Source organism: Callospermophilus lateralis, chromosome 9 (genome assembly GCF_048772815.1).
Source record: "Callospermophilus lateralis isolate mCalLat2 chromosome 9, mCalLat2.hap1, whole genome shotgun sequence".
Lineage (NCBI taxonomy): Eukaryota > Metazoa > Chordata > Mammalia > Rodentia > Sciuridae > Callospermophilus > Callospermophilus lateralis.
Window position 1 is genome coordinate 35143701 of NC_135313.1, and position 23308 is coordinate 35167008.

Sequence of the window (23308 nt, forward strand, 5' to 3'; positions counted from 1 at the left end):
GGATGGAAAAAAATAAGAATTTTAATTCATTAAATATTTGACCTATAAAATTAGATTTTAAGTATATCTGTTAGAGATGCTTTTTCCACATCAGAAATCCTACACAGGCTTCCCATACTGCCTTTAGTATATGATGATCCTGCTATTTTGTGATGAATATTCTCTTTTAAGTTAGAAGGGAAAATTTCACGTTTCAAAAAGAAGAAGACACTTCAAATCCATTATGTTTGGGATCATCTCCTTTACATTTTACTTTACTTTCAGATTTAGAATAGAGGCATATCAAATACCTAATGAGGCCAAATACCAAATGGTTAGGTATTAGATCAACGTTTTCCAGAGACTAATGGGAGGTATCATCATAGAATAAACTTCCTATAAATAATAAATTAGTTTCAATTATATTTTTATAATATTAGCAATCAAATTTTAAAAGTTTGACATCATGATGGCACAGGGACATTTGTACTATTTATTCACCTCCCCGCTCCACATATATATACCTGTTTCTCAATTTAACAGTTTAAAGATTCTTGTATTTTCTGTTTAACATTATCAACTTTCATAATCTTCCCTAATTTTGTATCACTTTGCTTTTTAATACTGCTAGCAGAGAAGGAAATTGTAATTCTAAGTCATATCTGTACATTCAAGATGAATGTTCTAATATTAAACAGTACATGAGGATGACCTTCCTGGTTGGCATGTCCTTGCTTTCCTGTACATGATGATAATTTATGCAATGCAGATGTGACGATAATGATGTAGGTATGTGGTTATTTGACTTTCCAGAGGCCAAAGGGTAAGCTGTACTTGAAGTCAGTTAGTAAATCTTGACTGAATACCAAAATTGAAGTAAAATTTCCCTGTGTCCCTAATTCAGAGTCTGGTAGAACATTTCAATAAGCAAAATGCATTTTCGTTTTTAAAAATAGTTTCTCTGTTCTCTTTCACTCTCTTTGTGGAGAAATAGCTAGATATTTTAAACTGAAATCAATGAATTCCTCTAAGATCCACAAGATGGTGCTATAAAGTGGCATTTAGAAAAATTTTAAAAACTATACAGCTTCTAGGAACAAACTTTTAGGCAGGGTCAACTAAGTATCATAACATCAACTACAGATAAATACTATTTTTAAAACAGATAAGTCAATATAAGGAAGGCATGCCTTTACTCCTAATGCTGCTTTCTACAGACTGTATACACAAATTATATTTTTGTTTAATTTGTTTTTTACCTTAAGTTTTAAGAATATTTTATGAGAGCTAGCACCACAAAATAAAACAATAATATTTTGTGATAAAATTAAGAATTGAATTCAGACCTCAGTAAGTCTAAATCATAGGAAAAGTGTTAGACTGAAACAGAGACCAGGTTTCTAATCCCTGCTCTCAACCTGAACTACATCCTCTCATCCTTTTACCCATGCCAGGAGTTCTTAGCCAGGAACATTTTTGCCCCAGGTTGGATATTTGGCAATGTCTGGCAACATTTTGGTAACTACAACTGGGAGGATAAGTGAGGGAGTTGCTATTGGCATCTAGTAGGTAGAGACCAGGGATGCTGATAAATATATTAGGATGAAAAGGACAGCCTCCCACAACAAAGGATTACTCAGCCCTAAGATAACAGTAATGCCAAGGTTGAGAATCCCAACCTACTTAATTTCATCTCCTTGATTTTTTCATTCATTAATTCCTCCACATTCATTCATTTACGTATATAGTTATCTGCCCATTAGTCCATTAATAATTCCTTCCACAAATTTTTATAAATTATCTAATTCAAATCTGTACTAAGCTCCAGAGATTTTTTTAAAAAAGAATTATAGTATTCCTATTAAATATAAAGGGAGAGATGGTTATGAAATAATGTAACAACATATGAAGTGATCAGTGTTTCATTCTCAAGTGTAAGACATTCTGGGTACAGGAAAGAATGCAGGGAATCCTGGGGAAAAGGATAGAATTCAGGAAGGCTTCACTGGCTGGGGGTTGTTTATTGAGAAGGTGGGTGAAGGTAGAAGATAAAGTTTTGAGCAAAGCACAAAACAAAGCCAAAGGCATATAATAGTCAAAGTGTGTTTGATAAGCATGTACTTTTAAGATAATGAGTAAGAAAGATGGGAAAAGGAAAGAGAACCACCCCTCCAAAACAAAAATTGAACAGGGCCACTCTGGGAAGGTACTTGAACTTCATTCTCCAGGTACTTAAAATTTAAAGCAGAAAAATGATATTAGACACATGACAATTACTTACCCTATTTAGGTTTGAATTTTACACCTTTAATTGTTTGATGAGATCCATGTCAGATTTTCTTTTAGCTTTAAAACTTTGTTTTGTAATTATAAATTCAAACCATTAGATACATTAAATATTACAATTAGATTTATTATTGCAACTGTCATTAAAAATCCTCTCTATAAAGATCATACTGAAAAGATCATATATTTTCAATATACAAAATTATTTTGTCACATTTACTTTCATTAAAATGAATAAAATATATTCTATGAATATATTTGGTGCTTTTTTTAAGGCTGCACATACTTGTGAAGATCAAAAGATCAAGTAGTTCTGCAGAATACACAGTTCTCCAATTGGTTTATTATTGTCAATTAGTAAATAATTAATTGAGTTTGCCCTCAGGATAAATTCTTAAAACATATTTTCGTCAATCTTTTCTATTACTTGTACTTTTATCAATAAGTTGTAGACTTAATTATATTTAAGTAGTTTAACATTTATTTTGTAATTTGAATAACTATTTCAAAAGTATTCATGTTTTAGAAAAATAAAAGTTTGGAGAGTTTGTCTCCCATTAATAAATGAAGAAAATCTACCTATTAACAATTGTGTGAATTTTGAAAAAAAATAGTAGTGATCAAATGAATGTCTGATATAATTTATTTCTGATTTACAAAACATATTTTCATTGTATATTTTCCATTACATATTTTTGTATTTGTAATTTAAATTCAGCTTTAATATATGGGAGGCTGAAACCACTCCTGCACACAATTCTGCAGTCATTCAAAATTTCTTATCAAAATATTGAATGGTATAACATGACAAAAAAGAAAAAAAGGAAGAGGGTACAGTGCAGAAAACAAAAACAGGCTCCATAACAAAATGCAGAAATCCCAGAAATCTCCCTTAAGGAACACTGCCATTCTCTTATCCAAAATAAAGGAATTAAAAATACTGATGTTGAAAGTGATGGAGGCACTGGGAAGGGAAGGGCTGTATTACAGTCTTCCAAACTAGTTAATGATACAGTAACTTAACCACTTTCATTCTTGCTTGTTGTCTGAACTATAATTGTCTATTCTATTTGATTGCATCTTTTTAAATCCTTCTTCCTCCTTCCCCTAAACCTTTATCCTTCTGGTTTCTGCTTCACATTTTCTTGAATATTAATTAAAAATTTTGATGGGTCATTTAGATTTGAATAGCAATTCATATTTATTTTCCATCAGATAAATTATTAAAACCCATCCAATAATTACAAAGTAATGTGGATTTTCTACAGCACTTACATTTTGAGACCACATTATGGCCCTCATTTCAAGATATAGGGTTAATCTTTTTTTTTTTAATAGTTGTTGGTGGACCTTTATTTTATTTATTTATATGTGGTGCTGATAATTGAATCCAGTGCTTCACACATGCTAGGCAAGTACTCTTCCACTGAGCTATAACCCCAGCCCCAGGGTTAATCTTTAAAAGATGAAAACATTCTATCAGATTATTAAAAAGGGTTTAAGGCCAAAGAAAAATTCTGTGATTTTCAAAGGCATCTTAGGGTTCAGGAAGGGGCCTTGGAAAAAGCAGAAGTGGGGAAAATATTGAACTGCAGGGACACCCCAACTGCTTACCCTCACCACCTGGTCCCTTAGAAGCTCTGCTTCCATCTCTATTGCTTTAGGTGAGGCATCACTTGAATGAAGGGTTTTGAGGAGCTACCAGATGATCTCTAAATCCCTTCTGCCTGAGTGCCTAGGAATTTTTATTTTCAAATGTTTCTATGAGCATAGAATTCCAATTTAAGAGTTGAATAATGTCTGAGAAGCACAAGGTAGGATACAGAAAACATTAAAAACATCAGCACCAAAGTATTCATCTTTTCCACTCCTTCCTAAGAAATTTGACATTTTCTATTTACATGTGATAAAAAGGTACATTTTTAAAAGTTAAGTATCCTCAAACACTAAGATATGTAGTAAAAGACAAACAAACTAGCATGAAAAACCTTCATCTAAACTTTTAGTCTGAATGTTCTGCAGAGAAAGACCTTGAAATGTGCCTTAAGAGCAGATTTTAAGAGCAGTAAGAACCAGGACTAGTTCTTTCCAGAAAGGCTCCCTTTCAAAACAAGGGATGCCTCTGAACACAGATCTGAATGAGGACAAGACTGCTTCTGTTCAGGGTGGCTGATTTCTGTGCACACAGTATATTCCTTACCTTTTTGGTGTCAATAACAGTTGATATTCATTTGTATATACCTATGAGAATTAAATAGCAGCATCAACAATAGTACAAAGTTTCCTATAAGTTCAGAGCATGACCGGATGCTACTGACTGCCATGACATGTATCATCTTTCTTAATGAAAGCTGGCAGTCACCAGCCATTGGTTGGAATTTTTAAGTAAATATTTCTTTATAAAACCTCACAATGCAACAAAAATTCAGAGGACGATGTCTAACCATTCCCAGCAGTTTTCTGAATACAATGATATATTTTGTAAATTTAGAAATAATCTAAGTGTAGTCCCATAAATTAAAACAAATTTTCAGCAAAAATTCAAAGTCTATTTTAGGAATTGCTTTTCATCTGCACTATAACTAACAGTAATAATAAAAAAAACCATTTTATTCAATGTCTGGTTCCATAATAAAGGAAAGGGTAATCAAATGACCATGTGGAAGGTAAGGCAAGGAATGAATTAAGAGATGGGCAGATGATAGAATTTAACTTTTGGCTTATTACCTGAGATGTTCCAGCTGTTCATGAATAGGATATATAACAAGTAATTTCAATTTAAGCCAATCAGTATGCTGACATTCTTCTCTACTAGTTTTTCATGTCAGAGCTCAGTACACCAGAGGAATTGTGCAAAGGTAATCCATTGCACAATCTATAAAGGTAAAGACATTTCCAGAATGAAAAACAGTTAATTCTGGAAATTGTGTGGAGTTTCCCCTGCTCCTTCATTAAGACAAAAGTACTAGATATCGTTTTTCATAATTAAGGCATATATTTATAATATATATATATATATATATATATATATATATATATATATATATGAGTAATGGAGGTGTTTCTAGTAGTAATTGTAAAATCTTTCTGGACATCAAGTTATTTTTATTCATTTAAAATAAATGAATAGCACAGCTTCCACCACTACAGTAAAAATGGCAACAATGAAACCCATTTGCTATTTTAGCTCATGACTAACAGAACATATATTTCATAATATCACATGAAATAATTTAAACTCACAAGAAAGAAGATGATAGAGATGAAATCTGATTTAGTGCAAAAAATGATGAAAGTGAAATCTCTGAAAAAAAATGTTACATTAGGGAGTTCTGTCTTTTCAACAGTAATTTTCTACTCAGGTTCTCCTGAACTCTGAAAAATGCTAGAATATGAACATATAATATTAATTAAAGATATTCTTCAAAACATTTCAAAATTTCAGCATGATAGGAAACCCAATTACCATGTACTGAAATGTATCAGGTAAGTAAAGTTGATTCTTCTGCTTATTCTAATGGGAGTTTCTCTTCTTTGGAAATCAGTTGACTGCTTCCAATTTATGGCAGTCTAGAAACTCTTGAACAGATTATAAACTATATGTCTCCATTGGTCTGGAAAGTTTTCCCTTGACATATTTGGTTTTAGGCAGAATGGAGTGGGTCAATTTCCTCTTAGTCCTGCAATCCAAAATAAACTGGCACAAAGGGGAACACAACCATGGGGCTGAGATCAGGGTGAGGCTCAGCTGAGGAATAAGATCAGGGAGGAACATATCCTTATTGAAAATCTTGGTATTTTGTCACCACGTTTCTTATTTTGGATGAATTTCTGATTTTAAAAACTATTGCATCACTGAGGTTTTTGGCGCCCAGTTGGATTTTGCACCCAGGGTAGGCTGAGCTCCTTACTTATCTCACCCTAATCCTAGTCCTGCTCCATCAACTCCCTGGCTCAGGTACATTTGTGGAGACTCTTTTATCCTCCTCAGATCACTTAGACCAGGAAAAAGCTCCTAGAAGACCTAAGTTCTTCCCCCCTCACAAAAGTGAAAAGGAGGGGGTAAAGTATTCTCTAAGGAAACCAGTGGGAAAGCAGCAGATGCCTATTGATGTAACTGACACTTGGGAAGTTTTAGCTGTTCTTTACTCCAGTGCTTCTTTGCTTCTGGACAGCAATCATAAAGAGCAAAAGCACTAATGCCCAGAAGGTAGATTTAGCAAGTGTTGTTAAGAGTCAGTGTAATTCATTAACTCAAAAGGTTGAATATCCCTCCAAAGATTATTAAGTTTAATAAAAACAAGAGACAATATGGGCATGTTATTCATGTAACATAAAGTTCTTGTAAATAAGGATCTGGGCGGGATTCCATGTGGTAGAGCTAACCTAACACCAGTGATATCTTTTTTTTTCTTTTTCATGATGCATGTTTTTTTTTTTTTTTTTTTTTTTTTTTTAAGAGAGAGAGAGAATTTTTAATATTTTATTTTATTTTTTTAGTTTTCGGCGGATACAACATCTTTGTTTGTATGTGGTGCTGAGGATCAAACCCGGGGCGCACACATGCCAGGCGAGCGCGCTACCGCTTGAGGCACATCCCCAGCCCATCTTTCTACTCTTGAAGAGCACAACTAATAATTCCAATCTTGTTGCTAAACTTCCCACAGGAAGCACTGGTATTTGTCTTGTCTTTTCCAAAAACATGCTGTGGTCCTCACGCAAGAGACAAATGCTGTCTTCCACAAAGAACACTGGGCCCTGCTTTCTACCCATTTGTGTTTTAAGTGAGCAAAATGGTGAAGAGACGCTTCCAGAATGTTAGTGCCCCAGTCATCCTGTGTGAGAGAGTTTCTCACAGAGAGGATTAGGAGATGAAGGAAGACACTTTTCTTTTGGCAGTTGCTACTGCTAGTTAGAAGCCCTAGGTATCACATGGTTTTCCCTGGAGGGATACAAGACCACATGTAATGCTACCATCCTGTCTCCTGTTAAAAAGCAGTTTTATCATTTGATTGTTTAGAAAGGTGAAATAAGAGGCCTCAGTTTTTTTGTCCCACCATGGAAGGAAACTTTGGACACTGTGGTTACTTTTTTGAAAATGGAAGCTAAAGCCATAGGCAAGACAATCTTTCAACAGGAAACACAAAGTCAGTGAGGGACATAAATCTGGCTGAAAAGCTCCCCAAATTAGTGAATGTTGACATTAGATGGGTATCAGTTCTTAGGCATATCTAGTGCATGCATTTCTATGCAGATTCAATATTTAAAAAATACCTAAATATATTTTTAATTCCAAAGCATCCCAAAGCACTTTGAGGATTTAAACTGATAAGCCAACCTCAAAGGGACTGATTCTTGCAACTAAAACACAGACACCTCTGGGGTGAAATGTGGCAACAGTTTGACAGGCATAGCAGTAGCTTAGGCCAGAAAGGATTTATCCAATTAAAATTATGGGATGAATTTTGGCTGGCAGAATGTAATTACCAGCCTTGGAATGAATCCAGGATCCTGAGGTTAACACCCCTCCTCTTGCCAACAACCCTCCTACCTGCCAACACTCCGAGATGGAGAAGGCTGGATCTGACATAATCGCACATAATACTGTTGTGACATCTAAGTACAATGATGATGATGTGAGAAGCATCGTGAACCTGATTTTTTTTAACACTCGTCATGTTACTTATTTTTATGCCACATTAGGCTAGAAACCAAATGTCCACAAAAATGTTAATTTCCTCAAATCTGTGTTTAAAAATTATAATTAGAAAATTTAAAAAATAGATTTAAAAATTAATTTATTCCGTCCAAGTGCTATTTAGTGATTATTTCACTTGAGGAGCGAAATTGGATCAAAATGATGACATTTAATCCTGGCTACATTAAAAAAATAAATAAAAAATAAAAACAACCCCAAACAGGTCCTGATTTTTTTGGAAGAGAAATGTGTTTTCAAGGTTGACTAGCCCAGAAAAAAGAAATGCGTAAGCGTGGTTCATATTCCCTGTAACTGACTAAATGGGATGTACAAGTGCTGATTTTGTCCGGGGGTGGAATCAGTTCACAGTCACCGGCGCTCGGGGAAGTCAGTCTCGGGAGGGAGGGAACGTACCACAAAGAAGGTGTGTGTGTTTCTCCTTAGGGAACCAGCGAAGAGCCCCCTGCTGGTGTGCGATCAATGGGTAAAGACCTCATCCTTAGATCCTAATGCCCTTTTACAGTCGCCCACTTGCAAGACAGAATCGTGTAATTCCGAGAAGCGCGGGTTCCCTGGCAGTCGCGTTCCGCGGCGTCGGGACGGGAGGGACGCGGAGCTGCGGGGCGGTGTGCGGCGGGGTGGAGCGCCCCGGGGCGCCGAGGAGGCGGAGCCGCGGCTGAGGCTGCGCGGCGATTCCGGTTCGGCGGCGGTGCTCCCCGCTGCCCTCGGGCGCAGGTCGGTTCCCCTCCCGACTCCCTAGCGGCAGCGTGTCTGTGGGCCCCGGAGCCCCACCCGGGCAGCCGGCCGCGGGCCTCGTGGGCGGCCGCTCAGCCACGAGGGTTACCCTTCGGCCTGCCTGACCCTGGGACGCCCCGCTCCGGAGCCAGGCAGGACCGCACACGTGGTCTCCGCTGGGGGCTGTGGCCCGGAGATCGCCCTCCGGCGCCCTCCGCCGGCCTCCGGTGCGGAGGTGCGTGTGCCCAAGGCGGGGGATTTGGAGGATTCGTGGAGGACTGCTTCATTTGGGTTTGCCCTGCTAGTTCCTCTTGGGACAGCTTTCGGTCTATTCCCGGAAGTCGCCAAAGAGTGACTGAGAGGCGGGCGGGCTGGGATCTTCTTATCCCAAACCACCAAGTGGATGGGGCGAGGGGTTGCATTTGGGTCACTTTCTTAGAGGAAACTGTCGGAACGCCTAGTATTGGCGCACATTTCACTTTTTGCTGTGAAGGTAGATTTTCCTAACACCATCTTTGTGTGATTTAGCTGTCCACAGGGAATCAAACTGTGGAATGAGAGGATGAAACTAATCCTTTCTTTTGCACTGTTAGGGGTTGCCATAAACACCATTTGTTAAAAAGCATAATTATGTTGGGAAAGTGCCTGATGAGACAATTAAGCTACATAAACACACTGAAAACAAATGAAAACCAGAAGACGCCCACACCCCTTGTGTAAAGCAAGTTTTTGTTTACACAGAAAGGGGAGAGGTCTGAGCTGCTCGATTACAACAATGTTATTAATGTCTAGAAGAACCTAATGATCCTATTTTTATGAATTTGCATTGATGAGCTGATGGTCGAAATAAGAAAATCTGCCTGCAAACTTCAACTAACCTCAAAGTGCTGCATCCTTCTAGGTTAAGATGATTAGGCCAACAATCTTAGTGAACAGAAAACAAGCACATTTATTTGTGGAGAGATCATTATTTGTACCAGAGCTCTTTTATTTTAAATTTGTTTTGTTTGTTTCAGGGTTGAACACCATTCTCTGTAGTGTTGTCACATGGAGACATTTCCAGGACACAAAATGACCCTCATCAAAAATTTGTCAGATGAATTAGTGAAGGCTGCATTAACTTTTAGTCTTGATATTTTAAAGAGGCCAACATTATGACGACCAGATCTTGAAAAGAGGAATTGTTTTCTTATATTTTGAGGTGTTTTAATTCCTTTATATCATAAAGTCGTTGTTTGAGGTGTGAAAAGATTAGTTGACAAATGCCATTCTAGAGTACTAGAATCAATGCAACCTCTAAAACTTATGTAATTGAGCCATTTTCAACAAAAGATCAATCACATTTTTGGCATTATTGAGTCACAGGTACCAGAATCTGCATCATCTTTTGGTTCAAAGTACAGTCCTGTGAAAAAATTTTAAACTGATGTAGAAACTTTGGAGGTCAAAGAACAAAGAGGAACTTAGTTAATCAAATAGTTGTCATTCATTGAGCCCAAATGGGCCTCTTGACTGTATAATGTCCATGGCCTGACCTGTGGATATGCGTTTTGTTTTTTTCAACAAGAACAGTTTTTACAAAAATTGTCATATTAAATAATACTAGTCTTCCTCATTCCCCTTTTCTGCATTTCCCTAGTAAGTTTAGTTTTTCTAGTTTTATAAAAGGATTCTTCCTACTTGTTAAATATTACAGACCTGGAAAAAAGGGATAAGCTAAGGAAGATCATGCCTAAATGAAATAACCTACTTGAATGAGAAAGTTTCCTTTATATAACAGAGTCCAGACTAATTTGCCAGGCATTTTCAGGGTTGTTACTATGTTCATATGTTCATAATTGTGTGACCATGTTCATATGAATGATGCACATGGGATTCTGAAAATTTTTCCTTTAAATGTTTTCTAGGAATGTGAAATAGTGAAGTGTTCACATTCTGACTGCCAGGTTTCTAAAAAGATGTGATTTTTATGGTTAATGAACATGAAAATATGAATGAGGTCTAGAGACTGAAATAAAGGATTTTTTTTTTTTTTTATTCCAGAAAAATCATGTCCTCCTCCAGACTGGGGTCCCGTTTGGCTGTCTGCTTACTAAACATTTCAGAAGCCAGAAGAAAATACATTGTTGAGAACATAGCAAAAGCAGCTCTTGAAAAAAATGGTAGGAACAACAAACAGTTGAAATGGATATTGCAGTGTTTCGATGATACAGTCATTTTTGTACTCAACATCTACTTTCTTTCTAGAATTCTGCCTTTGGTCTTGAGCTGTTACAGCTTCCTCTGAAGCAACTGCAGGCTACTGAGATAAATCACTTACTCAGATGTGCACAGATATTCTTTTTAAATGTCTGCATACATTCAGGAATGTACCTCTTCATGTTTGCATGATTCTCTGAGATGTGAATTGTTCAGGACAGATTTACATAAAAGCTTAATGCTTCTCTCATGGACCTTTTATTTGATCATTAATAAAATAACATAGTAATACATTATGATTTTTTATTTAGTAGATTAAATAGAAAATAAACTGGTCAAACATGAACCACCTTCAAAGCACTCCTGCCAGCAGAGCCTTACAGTATTATTATTTCTAATCCATTCTCTGGGAAAAAAACTATTAGGCAGTTGTCTTTAAGTGATGCAGATAAGGTCACTCAGAAATTTGGTGATAGAAGACTCTGCTGGACATGGTGGCCTATAATCCCAGCAGTTTGAGAAGCAGAGGCAGGAGAATCTTGTGTTCAAAGCCAGGCTCAGCAACCTAGTGAGGCCCTAAGCAACTCAATGAGACCCTGTCTCTAAATAAAATACAAAAAAGGGCTGGGGATGTTGTTCAGTGGTTAAGTGCCCCTGGATTCAATCCCTGGTACAAATAAATAAATAACCTCAAAATAAACATAGAAACAAGCCTCCATACTTCCTAGGACCATATTACTATGAGAGATACTGCTATTTTTTTTTTTCACCCTTCATAAAATGTTCATGTGATGACACATGATTTAGATACCATTTATTTGTGCTTTTACATATAAGCCATGGTACTTACAAACTTACAATTATTTAAATATAAATGCTTTTTTTACTAAGTCAGTAGCCTTTTGGTAACAGGTGAGCATTAGGGTCACAATCCTAAAGCATTTGCAACAGTACATTTTGATTTATGATTGTCATTTTTGATGTGGTTTTCATGAGAAAGAAGTGTTTCTCCCCAACCCATCCGTAACTAGGAGCACATTTAAGTTACTGTCTTACAACTTTGAGGAGCTGGAAATGTCTCTGAAAATTCCTGATAATTGCTGATTTAAAAACCCCTTTGGAGTCTGTGTGCAGCTGTTTTTTGCATGCTCTTTGTGGGAAAGAGCCAGCTTAGGCTCTTCATTGTCAGAAACAGTACATCTAATGGGAGTGGGTTACCTGTGTCTCTGATTGAGTGAATGTAAGAGACATTTGTGGAAGACACACACTGATGGATGCCTGGGTCTCAACTCACGGTTTTTATCAGCTTATTAGTGGCAGCCGCTCAAATGGAATTATAGCTATTATACTCCATTACAAATCCCAAACAATTTACTTCCGCTGAGATTCATACTGACAGCTCCTCCTGCCAGCACTCATTTTTTCCCCCTATATGCATGCTTAAGAAATTGCAGGAGAGAGTGTTTCATTCTTTCAGCATTTGATTCAATTGAATCATATGAAACTGAGAATAAAAGCCTTTCAGAAGATGATTTAGGATGAGAAAAAAAAATCATTTCTTTTTTTTTCCCCCAGGAGCTAAAGTATGTTGAAAAACTATATAAAATAGGAGTTACATGATTTTGTTCTTGTCTCATCTTTTATAGTTTAAAAAATGCAGGGAAGGTAGCACTAGTTAAGAAAGTGAACCTGTTGTTTTACAAATAATTTAAAGGCATTTACTTTTAAGCGAGTGGAATAAAACTATATAAACTTTATTTTTTTTCTCATTAAGCAATGTGAGCACATTTAAATGACCCAAAAAGGTCTTAGGTAAAGGAACCTGAGTTATAAATTTTAGACCTACACCAGGGCAGGGCTCTCTATAGGTGCTTGTTTGACTCTAAGTAAGTGACATATGTTTATCTTCTCATGCTATTAAAATTAATAGTGTAGGGCTGCTGTAAGCTGTAGTTCCTGGGTGTAACTTCTTTTTCCTTTTCTCTGAAAAGATTAGTTGTTAAGCTGCCAGGAGACAGGGGGACAAGGTATAATAGCATAGCTAAAGGTTTAATTACTGCCTAAAAACTTTTGTCTTTCACTTTGAATTTGCTTTTGTAGGCTTTAGGGGGAGTTTTAAGGAGCCTGGGCCAGGCTTGTAAACTTCAAAAATAACTTGAATTTATGTATGGCTGCCATACCAGGGTATGGCAGCTTTCTCCTCCAGGTTACACATTCAAGTGAGTCATAAGCCACCAAAAGCTGGAAGTCATTAACATCTGAAAGCTGTTGGTGGCCTCTAGAAAGGAGATGGTGGAGTCAGAACAGATTCTAATGGACAGGTGTATGCACACTAGAGACCTCTGATCTATGCATTAATTAGCCTGTCCTAGTGTTTCCACTAGGACATCCTGACCAGACAATTTGGTTTCTGTATTTTGGAAGGAAATATTGACAAGGCCTAGAAGATAAGCTTGATAAGGGAAAAATTTAGAATGATACAATTTTACCATTGATCGAAGGGAATATCCTCTTAGATGAGTTAAGAAAACTTCTGCAAATTCATTTAACAAGTCCAAGCAAATGTCTCTCAGACATCAAACACTTATGTCTGAGCTTAGCCGTCTGGTTATACTGTAAGATGCTGTAAGAAGTAGACATCACTACTCATGATTTCATTCTTAACAGTGTCTCAAAGCTCCCATCCCAGATTTTTTTTCCACCAGACTAAATTTAATTATATCAGAAGAATGTAAGTATAAAGATTCATTATAGAAAAAAAATATGCATTTTTGTGACGTTATCTTTACAGGGCAGAAACATCCTGAAGTATCAGTGCTCAATATATTTTCTGATCAAGACTACAACAGATCAGTTATTACAATTGCAGCTTCTGTTGATAAGTTGGGTAAGAGTTTAAGTTGTTTTTACATATTTATCTTTTTCGGTGAAGGGTAGGCTTCAGGTGTCTTCCTTTTTTTTTTTTTTAGGTGTCTTCCTTAATTACTGATTTCCTGTGTAAATTTGAATACTTCCCTCCATTCAGTGAAGCGTCTACCCCCAATTTTCATTTTATCCTTTCTTTGAGTACATCTCAAAAACTTCCTGTTTCCGCTTTATTACAGTGGACCTTTTGGCCTAAGATTTAATAACATCCTTCTGCTGAAGATGATCACCTGTCTTTTGTGGTTAATACATTCAGGGTTTAACCTATGTAGTAATAGTTTTAAAGTCAGCCTTATGTCACTCAAGTTGACACCAATGGAATGAAATATACTAAGCAGTTGTGTTTTGGGTTGGTAGCCTGAAATCTTCAGTTGAACCATAGGTTGAAATGAAATGGGCTCCATGTCTCATAGGGATGGTGTAGGGTTTGGTAGGACAACTTTTTGAATTTGAAGAATCACAATTGTGAACAAAAGTTCATGTTATCTTTTGTGTGTGTGTGTGTGTGTGTATGTGTGGTGTTGGGGATTGAACCCTGGGTCTTGTGCATACAGGACAAGCACTCTACCAACTGAGCTATATCCCCAGCCCACATGTTATGTTAATATTGCCCAGTAAAGGACCCACAATATTTTCAAATAAACTTATCTTCAACTTGGAAGATTGTCTTCTTTCAAAAGTATGTTTTCTTGAAGTTTGAAGAGCTAACCACTAACTTCCTGCAAGCATAAAACTGATTATCTTGACTGTTAATCATAACATAAGATGTAAAATCTTCTTTTTTTCTCAGTGGAAATGATCATATTGTACTGCTAATGGAAACTCAGAATAATAACAAAACTCTCAGGTGTCTATAATATGTATTAGATATAATAATTCAATTAATTACTAGATAAGAATAAAACTATGCTTCTAACATTTTATGAATTTTTTCTATATTTTAATATAATTACTTAAAAATCATTCCGGAAATTAACAGGAATTTTATCAGATATATTGAAGAAAATAAAAGTTACCTACTATAAGAAAGTAACAATTGTTTAAGACCAATAAACATTGCATAATTCTTCAGCTTTTGGGAAGAAATATGAAGTTATATGATGGTTGGGAGGTGGGGTGAGGGGAAATGTTGAATCTTTTATTTTTCAGTTATTTATTTTGATGGAAAACAAACCTTTAGTACAGATTACAAAAGAAGAACAGCTAGTGGAACAATAAAATCATAACTTCTTCTTTAGAAACAATTGAAAGTTTAATGATTTTTTTTTTTTTTACAATTTCACATTTTTAGGCAGTTGTGTTCTGGCTGCCTGTTTGGAGGCCTTCCGAGCCATAGACATGGAGGTTCAAGAAGGAGTCCACCCTTGCCTGGGAGCAGTGGACCTGATCCCCATTTACCCTCTCTCTGGTGTTGGAGTGGACGAGTGTGGAGCTGTAGCCCGAAGTAAGAGAAAGTTTTGGGTTATTATTCCTGTTGGAAACTGTTTTTACAAACCCAAACAGTCTGTGACAATGAAAAGCTAATCACTTCTCAGCTCCCTGGGAAAGTCAGCCTTGAAGAATTGTGTCAACAAGTGTTAGGGTGCAGTGGCACACTGTCTTTGGGACTCAGCCTTCCACTTTCCACGCCATGACATTAGGGATCAGTAGCCGCTGTGGGATGTAGCAAAGAAAAAAAATCAATAATTTTGTTTCATACAAATTCACAATAGATTGTGAGGAAACAATAGTTGTTTCTAATGAGTTTCTTTGACTCTCAGGACAGAATGATGGCTTGTTTTGCCCATCTGTGTCCTATTTTCTTGAGCAGGGGTAATGGTGAGGTTGAAAAACCACTTAAATGTAAACTACTACCCCTTTTCCCTCTGATTCCCCCCTCCTCCTTTTTCCCCTATGCACAACTTTCTCTTAAGATTTTCTGTAGAGCTGATCTGTCATGTGCCTGATTTCAACCCTAGGGCCAAGTTTAATTTGGAAAATGTGAGCTGTGTCACTTGAGGTGCTTTTGAATTCGGCAAATTGGGAGAAAAGAAAGACCTTTTGCCTGGACTGTCTCGCTGCACCGTGGTTAATTACGAGATGCAGAGGCTCATAACCTTTGGGGAAAAGCCCGCCTAAGGATAATTGCATTCTTCTCTGTATGACCTCAAAAATCCCTCTACGATGTTGTCTCATTTTTATTTAATAGTAAATTGTCTAACATTTGGGATGTCGATTTGGACTTCGGCTGAGCTACATCAAATCCCAGAAATAGGAAAGGAGACTTGTTTCCAAAGGGACAACCTCACTGCGGTGCTACTTTTTAATGTGACCTGACAGCTAAGCAGTGATTTTCCCAAGCAAATCTTGGCCCCAGATTTGCTTTACTTTTGATCCAAGAAAGAGTTAAAATTCAGCATGGAAGAAAATATGTTTCACACAGAAATGAAGACTTAGAATTGTCCAGACCAGAATAATGATTTTAATTGTCTTCAAAACAATTATAGGCAATTACATTAACTCTCAAATTAGCTAGTACATGAAGTTCTTCCTTACATCAGGACTAGTCCCCCCTTCCCCCCAGATGTTTCTGCTGTGTGTAGGAGACGGTGGAGAACCAGAGGGTCTGGACACAGTATTTCTCCCTTCCCTTGCCCTTTTGCTTCATTGGCAGCTACTGTACCTCATGATTTAAACATGGACATTTCTAATTAAATGAGAGCTCAGCTGCATTCTTGAACTAATTTATAACATTTGATTTGAAATGTAATAGCTTCAATCTTCATCTGATTAAAAACAGTCATATACTGTACATGGTTACTATTTTGATGCTCCAACATGCAGTTTTTATTTTTACTTTCCCCCTTCTACACAGCTGTTCATCTAATATCATCCAAATTTTTTTAAGTTTTTTTTTTTTCCCTGTAACTGCATGCTCAGGCATTCTTATGAGGCAGAACTATTCACATTCTAGGATCCTGCTGTTTTCAGAACAGTGAGGGGATGTTTTTCACTAGAGTAACTCATTTCCAGGGAAACCAACTTTCAGATAATTTAGTTAACTTTCTATGGGACAAAGCACAGCACAGAACATTCTGGTGACATGAAAAACAGTTAATATTGATATGTGCTCGAGATATGCTTTGTATGCAGAAATTCTGCTGTGAGCCTACTTATACCTTAACAAAGGGTTTCTTAAATTAGGTCCAAAATTGGGGTTAAATGAACTTATATATTCTATTAACATTATTTGTAAGTTTTTATGCTTGTGCTTTTGTGTGTGCATAACAGAAACACACACATAATTTTGCATAAAATGTTTTGTTGGAGAACTTGTAGAATAAAGGGAAAAGCAATGCAAAAGTGAGAACAGACTGAATTCAAAGATGTGCAGACTTCCGTGTAACTGTCCAGAGCTTAAAGAGAGCGGAGGATGGGAAAGACCTTCTTGGAAATGTTAAGAAATGAGGCTCAAGAAGCCACGTTATGAAGCTTTGGAGGCCAGGTTGAAGAGTTCACACTTGTCCTAAAGGCAGTGAGAGCTATGGCAGTATTTTCAACAAGGAAATGGTCTGATTGACTTTGAATTTAGAAAGATCATCTTGCCTGCATGATAGGAAGATGAATATGATTGAGAATGGCAGAGTAGAGAAGCAGGTGGACCAGTTTGGGAGGATGATACTGGCTTAAGCTAATAGAGAATAAGCAGACTCATAGGAGGTTGGAGGATAGGAAAGAAAGGAGTAGTACAATGGTGTCATCCCTCCCTTACAAACAGTGCAAGAATGGGAACTTAAATACACATCTTGCATGCTGTCATTTGACTATGGATTTACATTTTAAAACCCAGATGAAATGTATGTATTATATATTTTATATGTATGTATTTACATATATAGAGGGAGGGTCTATATTTATTTAAAGCTTATAGATTTTTTTCCCAATATTTTGGACTTGACTTTCATTTTCTATTAAAAACCCACAATTCAATCTATTAGGTTATATCTAATGTTGATCTCTATTATGTCTCTAAAATTTTTCCTCTCCTCCTGCTCTCTTTCCCTTTATTTTCTTTCTTCCCTCCCTTTCCTGATTTTTTTAAATCAAAATTATACATGTGGCTAAAAATAAAATATTTTATAGGGTTTATTTAAAAAACTCTTAAGTACCTCCCCTATTCCCTACCCACATCACTTCAGTTTCCTTCTCTCAGAGCCAAGTATTTTCAACTCTTTATCTTATTATTGAAGATTAAAGTCCATATGTCTTAATATCATACTTAAATTGGTACTTCTTGGTTTTTCTCTTTTAGGCTTACTATTGACTTCTCACTGAAGATGATGAGAATTTAGTTTCCCCTAACTCTCCCCTCCTCTCCCTTACACACACACACACACACACACACACACACACACACACACATTTCCTAATCTTCTCTCTTCTTTATATATCAAAATTTGAATTAATATTTAGTGTAAACCTTATTCACAATGAATTGTGTATACTTTTATTATTATTTTACCCTTTTTGCATAACATTCTTTTTGCTGGAGTTGATCATTATCATTTTGATGATTTGTTTACTTGATATTTTATATGCAGTCATGCACTGTATAATGATGTTTCAGGCAATGACAGACTGCAGAAACAGTACTATGTATATGCCCTATAGTCTTAAGTATTACTAGGCTATGCCACATAGGTTTGTGTAAATAATACATCTAATGATGCATATCTCAGAATATATCCCCAACAAGCAATACATGGCTATACTTGTCACTGGTTCAACCACAAATTCTCTGTCAATAAATATATTTCTCCATGCATTCAGATAGAACAGTCCTATCAATTTCATCTTCTTAAATATCTTGTAGAACTCTCTGACCTATTCTAATTAGGACCAGTTGCCCTCAGTGCTTTAAGAATACTGTCATTATGGGATCTCCCTTTGCCTTTCTCCGTGTTAGATACCCTGATTCCTGAGTGTGAATCACATTTTTTCCCTCTTTTTCTTTCTTAGTTTATGCCCCTTCTAACACTCTCCCCGACCCTGTGGATTATATCTTCTATTTGCTTTGCAGAAAAAAATGTGAGTATTCAAAAGTACACTTTTGAGATCTTGCATGTTTGAAATGCCAGTATTCTATCATCACACTTTATTGTTAGTTTGACTAGGTAAAGAATTCTTATTAGAATAACTTTATTTTGGAGACATTATGTCAATGAGTTCTTATTTCCAGGTTGCTGATGAGTCTTCTGAAATCTTTAGGATTCCTGATCCTTTTTATGTGACCTAGCATTTGTCTCGAAGCTTATGAGATTTTGTTCCTCATGTTCTGAAATTTCTGTGATGTACCTTTGTGTTGGTCATTTTTCATTCATTATGCTGGATACTTAGCAGACCCTTTTTATCCTTGAAACTGATTCTCTAATGCTGGACAATTTTCTTAAATTATCTCATTGATGATTTCTTTTCTCAGTTATTTCTGGAAGCCCTATTATATTTATTTTGTAATTTTTATTTGTTCCTTTTAGTTATACACAACTCGAAGAATGTATTTTTACATATCATATGTACATGGACTGTAATTTCCCATTTTTGTGGTTGTACATGATGTGGAATTACACTGGTTGTACATTCGTATAAGAACATAGGAAAGTTACATCTGATTCATTCTACTGTCTTTCCTATTCCAAGCCCCTCTCCCTTCCTTTCATTCCCTTTTGTCTAATCCACTAAATTTCTATTCTTCCCTCTGCACATAACCTCACCCCCCGACCTGAGCACCTTTTATGGTGAGTTAGCATCCACATATCAGAGAGAACATTCAGCCTTGATTTTGGGGGATAGGAAGCCCTTTTTTATAGTAGAATTTTTCTACTAATCAACATTTCTTTTATTTTCTCTTATTTTATATCTGTTTATATTTTTGCTATACTTTCTGGTGTATTTCCTTTACTTTATTTCTCAAGCCTTCAATAAATTTTTCATTTCTTCTATATTAATTTCCATGAGCACTTATTTATTCTCTGAATGTCCCATTTAGTTTGTTAATATAATGTCCTGGCCTTATCTCATGCATACATTAACAAAGGATAATTTGGGCATTTTTTTCTTGTGTAGTGTTAGTAGTCCCCCATCCCCAATGTACTTGTTTTTCTTCTGTTTTCCTTAGATATCTTTTGATCCCTCTTAGTATTTGAAGGTACTCTGAGTGAACACCAAAAGACTAAATGTATACTTTTAGTATGTATATTGGGTTTTAGGTGTAGGGTGAGCCAGCTGGATTGTTTCTCTGGGGAACTCCCATGCAAGTGTTATTTTGGTCTTTCTCCTGGGCTGTTGAAATTCCCTACAGAAGGATCTTCTAATCTTTAGTGCAGAGTGTAGAGGAGCAGCCAGTGTCCTGAAAGAAGACCCCAAAGTTCTTAGCTTTGTAAATGTCTCCTAATTCCTCGTTTTTCATGAATCACACATGCCCTCTACTGTGCCCCATACTTCCCAGCCGGACACCTTGTGGTTTCACCTCTTTGGGATGAGTTAAGGCAGCTGCCTGTCTGTGTGGAGCTTGGGTGGGACCAACTGCCCTTAAACATACTTTGTCTTACAAGTTCTGTTTCCAGGTGTTCGTCATGTAAGTCAGGTTGTTTCTCTGTTGTCTCTTTTGCTGCCTGAGTTCTGCTAAGTCATCTACCACTCATTTATTCTTTCCAGCTTCCAATGCTATTGCCTCCTCTTTCATTTTCTGTTTGAGTAAATGCTTTAAACATAAGTCTCTTTACTATCTTTTTCTTGGTGGTTTTGGTAGAAATGAAAGAAACATATGGATGTACACTTCCATCTTTGTCTGAAGTTTTTACTTCTTTAATTCTTGGTGATTTTAATTATGAATTTGGAATCATTGATAAATGTTCAGGAACACTCTTTTAACTTTTACTCAGCTTTGAAGGTATTTTGTCTGGACTTCTGGACTTCTCTAAGTTTGGTATAATTCTCCATGTGGTTTTCTCTGGACTTCCATGCTTCCTTTACTTACTGTTCCACATGCAGGAGCCAGTGTCTCTGTCACATGACCCTTTTGCCTGCAAACCAACTTTCATGAAGAAGCTTGAGTGTTAGAAGGGAGGTGTTAGGCAAAAGGTGTTTAGCCACATTCTCCCTGTGATTTCCTAGTGAAAATGTGCCTACCTCCTATGTAGGCTCAGAATGTTCAGCTTAAAAAGTCTGAACCATAGCTATGAGTTTTATAAATGATGGGGGAGTAGTTTTTAATGTCATTAATGTTATTGATCAAATGAAATGATGTTTCTGCCCTCCATATAAATTGAGGTTATTATTTAGGAGATGGGAAAGATCAAGTGCTAGTTAAAGTTATACAAATGAAAAAATAGCTCTTGTGTGTTTTATTTTTATTTTTTATTTCATTTCAAATATATAAAACATTAATGAATTTGATTACAATTATCAGCCTCGTAGATTTTTTTTGAGTATTTTTATGACTTAGAGGACATGTGCCATGACAGATTCACAGAGTGTCAACACTTGTATGGTAGTCTTGAGACCCTTTGATTACCTCATTACAGATTGTCAAAACATGGGCTGATCTGGCAAATCAGGAGCAACTTTTCACTTCAAGAATTTTCTACTCTGATTCTCCAGTTGCTATGGAGATTGTCTCATAAAACAGCATTGAATTTGTTTGAGATTAGTCAATTTAGGTGCTGGATTCTGGTATAGTTTTAGCACCATCGACACTGCTACACACTTCATTGCCATGGTATAAAAACAATAGTAGATTTTACAGCTATAAATATACTTAGGGCCTAGCATTTAGTTTGAGAATTATAGGATACTGCCACCATATAAAAAGCTGAAAAAAGAGGTATTGTGCTTTAGCAAAGTACTTAAACCATGAAGATTGATTTCCAGTTCCTTTGGGACATTTCAATCATAAAGGAGAGTTATCAAATTATTCATAAGTATGTATTACTATAGCCTTAGTAAATGGAAGAGGATCATATCTTTCACTGTAAAACAGTGAGGAAGGTAAAGGCTAGATGGGAGACTTGGAATGAACTAACCTAATTGTCCCAGACTAAAATACTGGATGAATGCAACTATACTTGAAAGGGCTACAGTCTTTTCTAATATTGGCTTTGCTGCAACCTGAAGTACCAGCAAGTTAACACTCCATTGAAAAACCTTTAACCCATGGGAGGACTGAGCTGGTAGCTAAATGCTCTCCTCTTTCGTCCTTGAGATGGAGAGTTCTGAGGCTCATTTCAGCAGGATCAACTCCCAGTTGCTCCCAGCTGTGATAATATACCATGGGACTAGCTTTTTTTCCTTTCCTATCTCATTCTTCATACTTACTGAATAAGTTTGATTAAAATAGTGACAAGAATAACTGTCGTATAAGAATCTCCTCATTGGGATGAATAGATGGAATGCAAGAAGTCTTTGTTGATGAACTATACACTTCTTGTAATTGATGGGATGCAAGAAATCTTTGTTGATGAACTATACACTTCTTGTAATTGTTATCTAGTCCAAAAGTCACATAAAAAAGTTGGGAGCTTCCCCCACAACTTGTGACAAATACTTCACTAGGAAAAGGGTCTCGTGGAATACTCAGAATTGTATGATAAGTCACTATGGGAGACATTAAACATTCACCACCTACTGGCAAAGGCGCCTTGAGGCACTTAAGATGCAGGGGCCTTAGACTTCTGGTTTTCTATAGGTTCATACAGCACTCACAAATATAATTTATGCAGCTGCTGAGGTATGTTAGAGAATGTGGACCTACTAGGTCTGTAGCAGGTAACTGAATACCAAGCTAACTTTTTAAGCCCAGATCCCCTAATCTTGGAGATACTTTTTTTCCTGAATTCTTTTTCCTTCATACCTCTCCTTCCTAGAATTTATAGAGACTTCCAGCATCAATGCCATTTGCATTAGAAAATTCTGAAACAATGACATAATGTTAATGGTATTGAAGGCCTAGAAGATGAAGAACATAAACCCAAGGCCTCCACACCCTTATGCAACCATCTACCCATCAACATGGTCTCTATTGGTGGAGTAAGGGTATGCTTTTCAAAAGACTCAAGAATGTGATAATCATAATGACAGCAGCAAATGTTATAATTTTATTATATATAATAACTTTAGAACCATTAAATGTTTTATCATTTATTAGGTGACTATTAAAATTACATATATTAAATAATCCACCTCTAGTTTTACCTAATCAAATATATAGTAAGACAATATCTCAAGATATTACTTATGCTTGTCTTTCCTCCATAGCATATGCATTACCACTTGAGTTGTCTGCTTAATGAGAATGAGGAAGTAGCAATCAGTGATCATGTTTGAATTTCTGACAGTCAAAAACAGAGGCCTTGGGAAAGCAGGGTTTAATTTTTATATCATGGCAACAGAATTAGACAACAGAAAAAGAGGGAGTTCTCTCACTTGCTGCCCCCAGGGAGATTAGAGGAC

General features: G+C 36.4%; 1 protein-coding gene across 3 annotated transcripts in view; it reads left to right on the top strand.

Moving 5' to 3' along the window:
* Positions 1-8630: 8630 nt before the first annotated feature.
* The window catches only part of Ftcdnl1 (formiminotransferase cyclodeaminase N-terminal like), a 34543-nt gene continuing 19865 nt past the window's right edge, over positions 8631-23308 (top strand). The window contains exons 1-4 of one of the 3 annotated variants that reach the window (XM_076865834.2): positions 8631-8698; positions 10742-10860; positions 13689-13784; positions 15114-15266. In XM_076865834.2, the coding sequence (XP_076721949.1) occupies positions 10749-10860; positions 13689-13784; positions 15114-15266 (361 nt within the window). In that variant the 5' untranslated portion in view covers positions 8631-8698; positions 10742-10748. Of the gene's footprint in view, positions 8699-8855; positions 8934-10741; positions 10861-13688; positions 13785-15113; positions 15267-23308 lie in introns of those variants that run through there. The other 2 variants (XM_076865835.2, XM_076865836.2) reach the window with 2 other exon arrangements.